The sequence below is a fragment of the Mesoplodon densirostris genome, chromosome 16 (genome assembly GCF_025265405.1).
Source record: "Mesoplodon densirostris isolate mMesDen1 chromosome 16, mMesDen1 primary haplotype, whole genome shotgun sequence".
NCBI lineage: Eukaryota > Metazoa > Chordata > Mammalia > Artiodactyla > Ziphiidae > Mesoplodon > Mesoplodon densirostris.
In genome coordinates, this window is record NC_082676.1 from 26,052,905 (window position 1) to 26,068,229 (window position 15,325).

General features: G+C 44.2%; 1 protein-coding gene across 4 annotated transcripts in view; it reads right to left on the reverse strand.

Moving 5' to 3' along the window:
- Window positions 1-14,560, reverse strand: part of LOC132503720 (protein CBFA2T2) — a 190,845-nt gene extending 176,285 nt beyond the window's left edge. For 3 of the 4 annotated variants that reach the window (XM_060120445.1, XM_060120443.1, XM_060120442.1), the window contains exon 1: window positions 14,404-14,560. In XM_060120445.1, the coding sequence (XP_059976428.1) occupies window positions 14,404-14,437 (34 nt within the window). In that variant the 5' untranslated portion in view covers window positions 14,438-14,560. The remainder of the gene's footprint in view (window positions 1-14,403) is intronic. The other variant, XM_060120444.1, reaches the window with a different exon arrangement.
- Between the last annotated feature and the right edge of the window lie 765 nt (window positions 14,561-15,325).

The window sequence follows — 15,325 nt, forward strand, 5'->3', positions numbered from 1 at the left end:
AAATTGATTTCACCCACATACTCTGTTTCCTTAACACCTAATTCTAAAACAAAACAAAATGAAACACCCAACAAGCAAATGGAACTCTCATACATTACTGGTTAGAAATGCAAAATGGTACGGTGCAGCCACTCTGAAAAACACTCTGAGGGTTTCTTAAAAATTTAAACATGAAATTTCCATAGAACCCAGCAATCCCACTCTTGTTTACTCAAGAGAAATAAAGACATATGTCCACAAAAGACCTGTGCATAAATATTTACAGCTTCATTCAAAATCATCAAAACAGGAAAGGAAACAACCCAAATGTCCACTAACTGGTAGACAGATTTTTTAAAAATCATGGTAAAGAGCTTCCCTGGTGGTGCAGTGGTTAGGAATCCACCTGCTAATGCAGGGGACATGGGTGTGAGCCCTGGTCCAGGAAGATCCCGTATGCCGTGGAGCAACTAAGCCCATGCATCACAACTACTGAGCCTGCGCTCTAGAGCCCATGTGCCACAACTACTGAAGCCCGCCTGCCTAGAGCCCATGCTCCGCAACAGGAGAAGCTACCGCAATGAGAAGCCCGCGCACCGCAACAAAGACCCAACGCAGCCAAAATGAAATAAATTAAATAAATAAATTTTAAAAAAATCATGGTACATCCACAAAGTGAAATGCTACTCAGCAATAAAAGGTTACTACAGATACAACATGGGCAATTCTCAAAACAATTAGAGTAAGTGAAAGATATCAGATACAAAGCCTATATATTGTATGGTGTCATTTACATGACATGGAAAAGGGAAAAAAGGAGAAAGAGCGAGAGCGAGAGCGAGAGCGAGAGAGAGAAAGAGAGAAACCACTAGAAGGACAAAAACCAGTATACTAGTCACCAGGGGCTGCTAAATGAGGGGAAAGGAGCACGAGGGATCTTTTGGGGATGATGGAAATAATCTATATCTTGATTGGTGTGGTGATTACAACTGCATACATTTGTCAAAACTCACCGAACTGCTCCCTTAAAAAGAGTAAATTTTACTGTAGTAACTTATAGCTCAAAAACTTGACTAAAAGCGAAAGAAAAAAGAAACTACTCCATTTACACATCTGGGGAAAAAAAGGAATACTTAATTATCACAATATTTATGCTCAATTTGGTTCAGTATTCGCTTAAGAAATTTTAGCTAAACCACCTAACAACTGCTAGGTTAAACCTCTCTGTGGAGGTCTTACAGGGATGCCATGTTTTCAGAGAAACCATTCTTTTTTTTCAGTCACTATTGGGAGAAGCTCATTGGTAACATCAAAAGAAGGGGTACTTCTCTTTTCTAAGGAATCAGTATTATTTTGACAGTGCTCACTCTGGTAGTCACCATTATTTGACTTTCATTCATCATCCCCTACTTCATTCCTCCCGTTCTCCCCGTTCCAAAACCCCCAAAAGGGAAACCTATAGTTCTCACCTACAAATATATCTGAGAAATGAGCACACTCAAATTCCTTCTTTGGAGTTTGAAAGGCAAACCACTCAGTAGCAAATCACTCTGCCTTTTTTACAAGAAAAAAAAAGGAAATTTTTCACCATGTGCCAAAACCAGCAAGCCAACAGCTGCAAATTACTAAAACCAAATAAAATTTAAAAACTATTCACCCAGGGTAAGGAAGACACTCTGTGGCTGAGAGTCAATCAAATGCGCTTCCAAAAGGTGAACAGAAATACTGAGATTTACTGGGAATTCCCTGGCAGTCCAGTGGTTAGGACTCAGCGCTTTCACTGCCGTGGCCCAGGTTCAATCCCTTTTCAGGGAACTAAAGTACCGCAAGGCACCGCATGGCCTAAAAAAAAAAAGTATACATCAAATTTCTGTAGGTTGAATTACATCTTAAATCATTGAGGAGCTACCCCAAAGTAACTTCTGTACACAATACATTGACCATATACCCTCAGACTAAAAACAAACTAACAAAAAAAACCTGTAATCAGGGCTTCCCTGGTGGCACAGTGGTTCAGAGTCCGCCTGCCGATGCAGGGGACATGGGTTTGTGCCCCGGTCTGGGAAGATCCCACATGCCACGGAGCGGCTGGGCCCGTAAGCCATGGCCACTGAGCCTGCGCGTCCGGAGCCTGTGCTCCGCAACGGGAGAGGCCACAACAGTGAGAGGCCTGCATACCGCGGAAAAAAAAAAAAAAGAGGTTTACAAACTGAACTTCATGGCAACGTGGGTTAGCAGCCTTGGAGCTACACATTTATATTTATAGTCTAGGTTTGGGCAAATAAGTAAAATATATTGTGGATTATGTGAGTCAGGCTTACAATCCCTAGGTAAGAGAAGGGACTTAAAAATATGGAAAGGATAAAGGCTAAACGAAGTTTGTGGTATTGGAGGTATTAGTCTGAACACACAGTTCTGAAACCAAGTACCCTTATCAAGATTACGATTAATCTATCCAAAACTTTATTCCCTTTCTTGTGCCCTCTGACCTCAATCCTGTGCTGACTGAACACTAATCAACCATAGTCAGATGAGTAAAATTGCTATTGTTGATAACAGCATTAACGGACTAAAACTGTTATAAACATCATTAACATACAAGTTCAGGTTGTTCCTCCAGCACAAGTTAAGCTAGTAAACCAGAGACGTCCTGACTCCCAAAACTACAATTAAGAAATGTCGGGAGCTTCCCTGGTGGCGCAGTGGTTGAGAATCTGCCTGCTAATGCAGGGGACACGGGTTCGAGCCCTGGTCTGGGAAGATCCCACATGCCGCGGAGCAACTGGGCCCATGAGCCACAACTACTGAGCCTATGCGTCTGGAGCCTGTGCTCCGCAACAAGAGAGGCCGCGATAGTGAGAGGCCCGCGCATCGCGATGAAGAGTGGCCCCTGCTTGCTGCAACTTGAGAAAGCCCTCACACAGATTCAAAGACCCAACACAGCCAAAAATAAATAAATAAATTAATTAATTAATTTTTAAAAAAGAAAGAAATGTCGGGCTTCCCTGGTGGCGCAGTGGTTGAGAGTCCGCGTGCCGATGCAGGGGACAAGGGTTCATGCCCTGGTCCAGGAAGATCCCACATGCTGCGAAGCGGCTGGGCCCGTGAGCCATGGCCGCTGAGCCTGCGCATCTGGAGCCTGTGCTCCGCAACGGGAGAGGCCACAACAGTGAGAGGCCCGCATACCGAAAAAAAAAAAAGAAATGTCACAGAAATGTCACAAAACGAACATTAGTCCCAGCCTCTTTGTTCTCCCCCTTTAAAAGAAAAAACCCTAACTCAAAGACCAGGTGGGGTTGGATCCCACTCCCTTGCTTGGGGCCATGCAATAAATCCTTACTTTGCTGCAAACTACCACTGTCAGAGTTTGGCTTTCTGCACCATGGGCATAGGAGCCCTTTGCTCAGTTTCAGGTTTTATTACATGTAGATAAAAATAGAAATTTAGGGCTTCCCTGGTGGCTCAGTGGTTGAGAGTCCGCCTGCCGATGCAGGGGACATGGGTTCGTGCCCCGGTCTAGGAAGATCCCGCAGGCCGCGGAGCGGCTGGGTCCGTGGGCCACGGCCGCTGGGCCTGCGCGTCCGGAGCCTGTGCTCCGCGACGGGAGAGGCCCGCGTACCGCAAAAAAACAAACAAAAAAAAATAGAAATTTAGATATATGCGTGTGTATATATGTATGTGTACATATGATACATAGATTTTTTAGCTCTGCCCATTAAAAGGATCTGGAAGCAATAACATCCCATAGCAATGAGCACATACAACAACCACATCTTGATTTCTAAATAATTTTCTCCACTAACAGGAATTAGGAGAGAAACATCTGGGAGAAATGGCTGCTTCCAATGCTCAGGTAGGAAAATAAGCCTGGAATATCTTTTTTGCGCCAAAAAGTAAGGAAGTGGTCCAAGAATGTTGGGAAATTGTCAAAAGCTAGCTTGAAGGGGTTCCCACTGCCAAATCTGGGACAATGTGAAAAACAATAAATAATGATGGTAACAGATTATAACCTGCTACATAAAATAAGAATCCATATTAATATTGAGTTGGCAAAAAGGTTCATTCGGTTTTTTCCGTAAGATGGGTTTAGTAGCACTTAGTTGTCTTTAACTTTATTCCAAACAATTTGTTAGATTGTATGTGACAGCTGTCATATCAGCTGTCAAAAACTTACCAAAAACTTACCAAAGTTGGTGAATTTTTGTGTAGCCATTTTCATATTGAAGGTGGAAGAAAAAAGCAACATTTTTGGCATATTATGCTTTATTATTTCAAGAAAGGTAAAAATGCAACCGAAAGGCAAAAAATGATTTGTGCAATGTATGGAAAAGGTGCTGCGACTGATCGAATGCGTCAAAAGTGGTTTGCAAAGTTTTGTACTGGAGATTTCTCGCTGGAGGATGTTCCACGGTCGGGTAGGCCAGATGAAGTTGATAGCGATCAAATCGAGACATTAATTGAGAACAACCAATGTTATATGATGCGGGAGACAGCTGACATACCCAAATATCCATATCAAGCATTGAAAATCATTTCCACCAGCTTGGTTATGTTCATCACTTTGATGTGCGGGTTCCAGATAAGTTAAATGAAAAAAACCTTGACCTTATTTCTGTATGCAATTCTCTACTGAAACTTAATGAAAACATTCCGTTTTTAAAACAAAATTGTGACAGGCGATGAAAAGTGGATAGAGTACAATAATGTGGAACGGAAGAGACCGTGGGGCAAGCAAAATGAACCACCACCAACCACACCAAAGGCCAGTCTTCATCCAAAGAAGGTGATGTTGTGTATATAGTGGGATTGGAAGGGAGTTCTCCATTATGAGCTCCTTCCCAAAAACCAAATGATTAATTCCAACAAGTACTGCTCCCAATTAGACCAACTGAAAGCATAACTCAACAACAAGCGTCCAGAATGAGTCAACAGAAAACACATAATCTTCCATCGAAATCATGCAAGACCCACATGTTTCTTTGATGACCAGGCAAAAACTGTTACAGCTTGGCTGGGAAGTTCTGATTCATCCGCTGTATTCACCAGACATTGCACCCTCGGATTTCCATTTCTTTTGATCTTTACAAAATTCTCTTAATGGGGGCTTCCCTGGTGGTGCAGTGGTTGAGAGTCCGCCTGCCGATGCAGGGGACACAGGTTCGTGCCCCGGTCTGGGAAGATCCCACATGCCGCAGAGCGGCTGGGCCCGTGAGCCATGGCCGCTGAGCCTGCGCGTCGGGAGCCTGTGCTCCACAACGGGAGAGGCCACAACAGTGAGAGGCCCGCATACCGCAAAAAAAAAAAAAAATTCTCTTAATGGAAAAATTTCAATTCCCTGGAAAACTGTAAAAGGCACCTGGAACAGTTCTTTGCTCAAAAAGATAAGTTTGGGGAATATGGAATTATAAAGTTGCCTGAAAAATGGCAGAAGGTAGTGGAACAAGAGGGTAAACATGTTGTTCAATAAAGTTCTTGGTGAAAATGAAAAATGTATCTTTTATTTTTACTTAAAAACCGAAGGCAATTTTTGGTCAACCCAATACGTACAAATAAGGGTTAGAAAATGCTCTGCAGTAGAATATTAACTAAAAAGCAAAGAATAATTGATAGAAAAATCACAGCACAACTATCAGAGTAATAACTGACTCAGGCAAACATCATCAATAGATGCTACAACCAATGGATAAAAGTTTGATGAAGGGACTTCCCTGGCGGCGCAGTGGTTAAGAGGTTAAGAATCCACCTGCCAATGCAGGAGACACGGGTTCGAGCCCTGGTCCGGGAAGATCCCACATGCTGCGGAGCAACTAAGCTCACGAGCCACAACTCCTGAGCCTGCATGCCACAACTACTGAAGCCTGCGTGCCTAGAGCCCGTGCTCCACAACAAGAGAAGCCACCGCAGTGAGAAGCCCACACACTGCAACAAAGACTAGACCCCGCTCGCCACAACGAAGATCCAACACAGCCAAAAATAAAATATAAATACATAAATAAATTTTTTTAAAAAAGAACGTTATTGGAACAAATGACAAAATTTGAATAAAGTCAGTATATTAGGTAATAATATTGTGTCAAATCTGTATTTCCTGATTTTGGTTAAGTATATTGCTGTGGTTACATAAGAGAATGTCCTAGTTTATTGGAAATATACATTACCTTATTTATGGTAAAGAAGTATCACATTTGTAACTTACTCTAAAATACAGTTCCAAAAAATAATATGCATATATAAAAAGAATATAGAAAATATAGTAAAATGCTGACATTTGGGGAATCAAGGTGAATGGCATACAGGAATTTTAATAACATTCTTGCAACTTTTTCCTAAGTTTGAAATTATGTCAAAATACAAAGTTTGAAAAAAAAGAAAAAGGAGTAAAAAAAAAAAGTTGTTTTTTGGGCTTCCCTAGTGGCGCAGTGGTTGGGTGTCCGCCTGCCGATGCAGGGGACACGGGTTTGTGCCCCGGTCCGGGAAGATCCCACATGCCGCAGAGCGGCTGGGTCCGTGAGCCATGGCCGCTGAGCCTGCGCGTCCGGAACCTGTGCTCCACAACAGGAGAGGCCACAACAGTGAGAGGCCTGCGTACCAGCAAAAAAAAAAAAAGAAGTTGTTTTTTAAATAATGTGATCACCATCCTTGAATATGTTTGTGTTTTTCTAACACAGTATGGTGTAATATATTTAAGAAGAGATGAGAGTATAGTTTAAACCACTGAGGCAGACCAACCCATCAAGGGAAAATTAAGGAGGAGCTTATGAAAACTACAGCTCCTGAGCTCCCAGCAGCTCCAGGCAGCTATTGGATGAATGCCAGGGGAGCTAAGACCATCATCACCTCGTCCCCTACCACTCCTTCACCACTCAGAACTTGCCTCTCCGAAGCCACCTCTACCTTTAATCTCGGCCATAAAGAGGGCTTGCTTTCTGCCTGCCTTCTCCCTGTGAAGTTGACTCCACTTCTCAAGAGGGAAACAAAATGAATCACACTTTCTCAATATTAAGGACAAAAACATCCTGCCACATTTTTGGTGGATAAACATGTCACTAGTGGACTTCCCTGGTGGCCCAGTGGTTAAGAATCTGCCTGCCAATGCAGGGGACACGGGTTCGATCCCTGGTCCGGGAAGATCCCACATGCCGCAGAGCAACTAAGCCCATGCGCCACAACTACTGAACTTGCACTCTGGAGCCCGTGAGCCACAACTACTGAGCCCGCATGCTGCAACTACTGAAGCTCACATGCCTAGAGCCCATGCTCTGCAACAGGAGAAGCCACTGCAGTGAGAAGCCCGCATACTGCAACCAAGAGTAGCCCCCGCTTGCCGCAACTAGAGAAAGCCTGCGCACAGCAACAAAGACCCAAGGCAGCAAAAAAAAAAAAAAAAAAAATCACTAGTATTTTAGCTTTTATGGGGGGATGGGGAGGGGGAGAGGTTGGATAGTGGTAAGCAGACAGTAAACTAGCTAAAAACTATATGTGAATTAGAGAAAATGGTGATTTTGATTAGTGTAGCTCTAGGGATATAAGGTAAAAATGAATAAATCTGTGCTATTTCAATGTCTGTTCTCATGTGGCTTTGAAAAATTAAAAGCAGGCAGGACCTCTGCATGAAGATGGCTAAGTTAACAAAGGAATAAGGGAAACATCTGTAAGAGAGGAAAAGGTCAAAGTAGTGTGTCAAGGGAGCTGTGCTATGCCTGGTATTAACATTTCACTTGAGTTGGTCGAGAGGTCAGATTACATATTTGTTGCCATCAGCTAATTTAATTGAAAGGTCTAGCCAACTCCAAAGCTATCAATTCAGACAGAAGGATACCTAGCTCTGAGTTACTCTGAATTTTACTTTGATTTTTGCATTTAATTACAGCAATACAAAATAGAGGGGTAGAATCATATTTTAAAGAGCCATATTCCAAAGTAAAGGTTCACTGCAGAGTCCATATACTATATTTGATGATCCATATTTGACAGCTCCTCACAGGGCCACGTAAAATTAGCATGGACGTTTCTTGGGCTTTTGATGTTCATTGCCATCATCTGCTTCACTGCTAAAATCAGGAAACATATGGAATGAATTGGGAAAATATGCTGAGAGTTTCTGCTGCCTTTTTGTTTTTTGTTTTTAATTCATCACTAAGGCCAATTCAGGATACCTCTAAACAAGACCAAGATCTAATACAGCAATCTTTAAATCATATCCATCCACAGAATATTTTAGATGTTAGGGAAAGAAAGTTGTTGAAGAAAAATGATGGGAAATCAAGTATATTCAGGGAGCACTGGTATCCTCGGGAACACATGTCTAAAAACCTCTAGCTTACCTGGTAAAAACAAGGAGCCACGTGATAGAAAGTAAAAAATAGTGGGTTTTGGACTCAGATCTCAATGAATTCAATATCAGGACTGAACTAAGTGGGAATAGTGTTATCTGCTACTGGTTAACTGTGTGACCTAGGGAAATTTATTTAACTTCTCTGAGCCTTATTTCCTCGTTTGTAAAACAGAGATACTAACTCCCTCTCAAGGATGTTCTAAGAATTACATGAGATAACATACATGAAAAGTGCCCAGCAGAAAATCTAGCAAAAACTTTTTTTTAAAGAATTAAACTGGACTTAAAGTCAGATCCAGTTGACATATCTGCTAGACTCATTTTACAAGTTTAATTTATGATACCCCAGCTCCTATAATTTCAGATAGCCTCAAGGCCTTTGAGGGGCCAGAGAGAGAAACCACAGACAGAAGCAAAAGCTACTTAACCAGCCATAATAAAATCCAGAGACAGGCTGTACTAGCTCATATTGCACATGGGGCCAGTCAATACAGTGCTAGTAAGGCCCTAATCTTACTCAAGCAGAAACTATAACTAGGGCAGAGATTCTCCCTCAGCCTTCAAACTTACAGCGATTTTAAGTAAATCTTTACAATTGAGTGATCACTTTCTATAATGAGGTTCAAAACAATACTCTAAAACTAAGGACTGGGCTTCCCTGGTAGCGCAGTGGTTAAGAATCCGCCTGCCAATACAGGGGACACATGGGCTTCCCTGGTGGTGCAGTGGTTGAGAGTCCGCCTGCCGATGCAGGGGACATGGGTTCGTGCCCCGGTCCGGGAGGATCCCACATGCCGCGGAGCGGCTGGGCCCGTGAGCCATGGCCGCTGGGCCTGCGCGTCCGGAGCCTGTGCTCCATACGGGAGAGGCCACAACAGTAAGAGGCCTGTGTACAGCAAAAAAAAAAAAAAAAAAAAAATACGGGGGACACAGGTTTGAGCCCTGGTCTGGGAAGATCCCACATGCCACGGAGCAACTAAGCCCGTGTGCCGCAACTACTGAGCCTGTGCTCTAGAGCCTGTGAGCCACAACTACTGAGCCTGCGTGCCACAACTACTGAAGCCCATGCACCTAGAGCCCATGCTCCACAACGAAGAGTAGCCCCCGCTCGCCGCAACTAGAGAAAGCCTGCGCGCACAGCAACGAAGACCCAACGCAGCCAAAAAAAAAAAAAAAAAAAATTAAATAAATAAAATAATTAATTTTAAAAAACCCTAAAGATTGAAGCTAAAACTGGCAGGTGAGAAATCTTACTTCCCCTCCTGTTTTCCTTACCCTGGAGGAAGTATGAACTTAGTGAATTAATTCATCTTTATCCTAGTACTACAGTCAGTATACTATCATTTAAACCACCCTTCCTGTGACTTCCTTGGTGGTCCAGTGGTTAAGAATCTGCCATCCAACGCAGGGGACATGGGTTCAATCCCTGGTTAGGGAACTAATATCCCACATGCGGCGGGGCAACTAAGCCCACGCACCACAACTACTGAGCCCATGCACTCTAGAGCCTGCGCACCACAACTAGAGAGAAGCCCACACGCAGCAACGAAAGATCCCGTGTGCTGCAACTAAGACCTGATGCAGCCAAATAAATAAATAAAAATCCATCCTAAAAACTAATAAATGTCCCTTAAAGGAAAACCCTAATAATTAAAAACAAACAAATAAATAAACCACTCTTCCTGTCTAAAAGCTTTCAGCAGCTACCTTAATGTTAAGAACTTTGACTCTGCAGTCACAAAATATCTAGATTTTAATATGGGCTTGGTCACTTATTAGCTCTATGACATCTGAGTCAATTTCCTAATCTATAAAATTTGTAAAAATAAGGATATATAATCTAACTAAAAGAGTGAAGGATTAAAAGGCAAAAGGTGAGTATAAGCTTGGCATGGTATCTGTCCCAAAATAAACATTCAATATTAGTTATTATTATTATTATTAGGCAGGAGTTATCCTCATTTACAGATTAAACAAACAAACAACTGAGTCTCAGAGGTTGAATAACTTCCCAGTAGAACGGGGCCTCAAACTCAAAGTGTGCCTCCAAATTCTGCTTTTTCCATTATGCCAAACAACCTACCTCATGTACATCCCTGCCTTTTTAAACAGGCTACTAACTGCAATTTAACTAGTCTTGATTGTGTGGTCACAGATTATGGGTGTTTTTAATCTTATTCCATTTTTTTCATATCCAATAGTTTGGGAGGAAAATGACTGAATACGTCAATGTGGCATAGCAGGTAATGACCACAGGAAAGGATGAGACCCTGTCTCTCATTGGGGGTAGTATCCTTACCTGGGGTAGCCTCTCTCCTCTCCAAGTGCATTTGTTGCTTTAAATCTGCTATGAGTTGGGCTCGGATAAGTACTCTGAGACTAGGGACAGTACCTCTAAGCCTGAGGAACAAAGTAAAGACACACTTTCCAAACCTAGAAGGAGCGATCATGCACGTAGAGAGAACCACCTTTAGAATAGCAATCTTCAATCAAGGGACACAGCTAGTCAGAGACAACATCCATAGGAAGGGAGCAGGGTAATTAAATTCCATAACCTCAGATGGGAAGGAAACTAGTTGATGTAGTCTAAGTAAGTCAGCTTCCCAGGGTGGGAAAGGACGGAGAGTGGACCTAGAGGAACAAATAGAAGGCACCTAATTCAACCTCAGAGAAGTCTTTCTGGGGCACTTTCTCATCTCTTCTTTCACTCTAATGGGTAAGTGCCAGATAAAGAGTTACTGAACATGACAGTTCTCACCCCTTTTGAATAGTGATGCTTATCTACCGTAAAATATCTGTGAGCTTTTCATTAATGAGTATGGTCACTTATCATTCCATTTGTAACTATTCAGAATTCTTTGTAGGTTCAAGGATTTACATACCTTTCTCCACATTTATGGACTTCGCACTTACCTTGATAGGCAAAATAAAATCACAAAAATGCAGATACTTGGGCTTCCCTGGTGGCGCAGTGGTTGAGAGTCCGCCTGCCGATGCAGGGGACATGGGTTCGTGCCCTGGTCCGGGAAGATCCCACATGCCACGGAGTGGCTGGGCCCATGAGCCATGGCTGCTGAGCCTGCGCGTCCAGAGCCTGTGCTCCACAACGGGAGAGGCCACAACAGTGAGAGGCCCGCGTACCACACACACACACAAAAAAATGCAGATACTGTCATAACCCTCAAGGAGCTTACATTTAGGGGTTTATATTCTTAGATAACTTAAGAAGGCAGAATGAGTGCTACCAGAGACGAAAGAGCTGTTGTGCTTTGAAAATGAAAAGTTCTAGAACAGGCTTCCTTGCCATCACAACCGCTAGGCACAACTCCAGCCCGAAATCACTTATCTATTAACAAGGTATACAAGCTTCAGTCAGGTTCCCTGCAGGTCCACATGTGGAGAACTACTCACCAAGCCCTCAACAGCCTCCCAGTTTCCACTCTATACCCTCAGCCAATAAGGTTCAAGCCTCATCCTTCTAGAAAAAGCCCTTCTCCTTCTTAGGCCTGGTTCAAATGTCACCTCCTTACCTGAACCTTACTTGGACCCTCAAAGAACATTTAGTTGTGCCTACTCTACATTCCCAAAAGCCTTTGAGAACTTAAAGCACTTTATCATTACCCATGTACTTGTGCAGGACCCCTACTAAATTGTGAGATTCCAAGTCATCTTTGTATCCTCTGATACTAACAGCACCCAAACTAGTGTGTCAAGCCCAGTGTAAGTACTTTACATATATTAAGATATACATTATACCAATATGTACATATTATCAATCTTCACAATAAAACTGCAAATGAGATGATAGGAACTCTCATCATCTCGATTTTACAGATGAGGAAAATAAAGTGCACAGAAAGGATAGGCAGTGCTGAAGGTCTCAAAGCTAGTAAGGATTGGACCCCAAGATTTCAACCTAGGCACAACTCCAGAACTGAATTTCAACATACATCATGGGTTGAGGGGAAGGTCCGACTACAAGATCAACGGTCTCCACCATAGGGGGAATTGTTACCATTCACACACTTGGGTGTGGAAAGACAATACTGTAACTTCTACTTATATTTGTTTTAGCTCATCCTTTTGTAAAATGTCTATTTTTGCACGTTATAAAATATACATAATACAGTCTACACTGTAATTTAAAACAAACATTCACATAATATGTGTGCATACTCAACCATATTTACTGATACAAAGAACACTAAAAACATCTGAGGCCCTACTCTAGACTATTTCCCCAAGGGACTCTGAGCTCCTGCATTCTCTCTACCTAGTTTCAGTTAAAAACATCAGCCAATCAAGACTATAGGTAAGCTTCTAGAGGCAAGAGTCTGCTCTTACTCATCTATGGAAGCCCTACATCAGCACAGGGCCTGGTGCTTAGCAGATGGTCGATGCTGAATCTAACTGTATCACGAGAACCTCATTTTTAAAAATTCTCTCAACATTTTAATGCAACTTACTATTACTTCCAAATTAAAAGAAAAAGCATACTGAGCACATTGCTTAGGAATATAATAAAGAATTCTCTTAGGAACACTATAAATAAACAAACCTTAGTTACATAACAGAACAAAAAAATTGGACTTTAGGCTTATTTTAAACTGAAAACTACATAAAAGAGATTTGGGCATAAAAAATTTAACTTCAGATAAAAGGTCCTTTCAGTATACAGGGATAGTGTACCTTTGTCAGACCTAAGGGTCACCTCTGTTTGCCTCTCTTTAGTTATAAGCTCCAAGAGGAATGGATCAAACCATTAAAAACAGCAACTGCAAACTTGACCATGAAGAAGCATTAGCTGGGTGCACCTACTTTGCATTTCTTCAATCCAACATTTAAGGGGCATCAAACAAAGAAGAGAGGCTGTGTAAAGCCTCCCCTTTATGTGTGGAAGCTCCTGTTCCTCAGTTTCATCCTCTGCAAAATGGGCATACGCAAATACTTAACTCTTAATTACATTATCAGAGTTAAATGAGAGAAAACATGCAAAATGGTTTTATCTGTTTCCTCATTTAAGGTCTCTCTCCCCTCCCCCCAACTAAACTCAAAGCTTGAGTTTGGTCTATCTAGTTTGTTGCTATATTCCCAGGGCCAAAATGGTTCTTTTTACTTAATAGATGATTTAATAAATATTAAATGAATAGAATGCAAAATGCCTGCTGCTCAAAAAATAATGGCTATTATGACTATTGTAACAAGAAACAATTAAAATGTTATTGTTATTATTAAGAGACCCACCCCTCCTCCAAGGATCTCACAGTTCTAGGCGGAACAGTAGATAAATGCTGAAATGGAGAAATGGGGGTAAGAAAAACAATTGGATCATAAAGCAGGACTAATCTAAGACAAAATTAAAATCTCGAACACACACACAACCAGAGCCCAATTTCGAGTTTTTTCGAGTGAGGTTCACCCTGGTTGAGGTTTATCAGCGACTACAGTAATGACAGTTTTCACGCTTGTGTATGTGCCAGAGTCCGTGTCAAGCCTCCTAACGGGCCTCACAAAACCCAGAACCAGGGTGGGGAGGAGTTGGAGATGCTCTTCACACCCTCATTTTGCAGAAGAGGGAACTGAGGCTCGGAGAGACCCAAGGTCACAGCCTGTAAGTAGAAGAGCCGGACTGTGAACCAAGGCAGTCAGACCCCTGAGCCTGCACTCAACAGGCCCCTCAAAGGGGCCATCCTCGCCTCCTCCACCATCCGCCACACACCCGTCGAAATTGGGCGTGTGGAATATTTCTCCAGGGCCGGACTTAGTGGCCCCGGCACAGGGAGAACAAAACAATTCTTGTCCGCGGGCAAGTTAGATGGACACCGGCCCGGCCGGGGCTCCGAGGCCGCGGTCCCGACAGACTCGCGCACGCCATGAGCTCCGAGCCCTCGAGCGGTGCAGGAAGCGCTCTGGCGGCCGCAGAAGCCCGGGAAGGCCCGGCCCGCCGAGTGACCTTGGATCCGCCGCCCTTCTTGGGGCCTCAGTTTACCACCCTGGCCTCGTATCGGTTGCCTCTCGGGAGCTCGCGCCTGTGGAGCCGCAGGCCTTTACACGCCCCCCTCAGCCGCCCGCCTTCCCGCCCCGCTTACGCTGGAAGGCGGCCGCTCCGGGGACGCCCACCATCTCCAAGCGCCGCCGCCCCGCACCTCCTCCTCCACCCGCGGCCCGGGTCCCTCGCGGGCGCCGCTGCGGGAACCTGTAGCAGCCAAGCTCGCCGACCCCAACGCCGCCGCTGCTGCCGCCGCCACCACCGCCGCCGTTAGGCCTCGCACGGCCCCGCCCCCAGTTAGCCCCGCCCCTCCCGCTGGGCACGCCCCCGCCGCGCGCTCTCACCCTCCAGACAAACGCACGCGGAAGCCGGGCCCCAAGATCGGTTCCCACTAAACCCCGCCCCCTGACCTGCCCCGCCCCTTCCGCGCGAACCTACCACCCTATCCTGGCGCATCCTGCGAGATCAGTCCTGCCCCTCTGCGTCACGCGCGCCGATCACGTGCACGGCCCACTCTTCACACACAGGGATTCCAGCTGTGGCCAGGGCAGTTGCCTGGGCCCAGAGGCCCTACTGGGCGGGGCCTAGCGGGCAGGGCACAATGCCTCACCTGAGTCGTCCAGGTTAAGATCTGGTCGCCTTTGCGTGTGTCTTTGGGCAAGTCACTTCCCCTTTCTGGCCTACAGTTTTCCAAATGTCTAAAATGTCATGCTCATAACATTAGCAACTGTTAGCTGTAATTATTATTATTATTATTATTTTTTTTTTTTTGCCTTACACGGGCCTCTCACTGTTGTGGCCTCTCCCGTTGTGGAGCACAGGCTCCGGACGCACAGGCCCAGCGGCCATGGCTCCCGGGCCCAGCCGCTCCGCGGCATGTGGGATCTTCCCGGACCAGGGCACGAACCCGTGTCCCCTGCATCGGCAGGCGGACTCTCAACCACTGCGCCACCAGGGAAGCCCTGTAATTATTATTATTGAGCTATTTTTATACACTCCATCCAGTTAATCCTCACAATGAG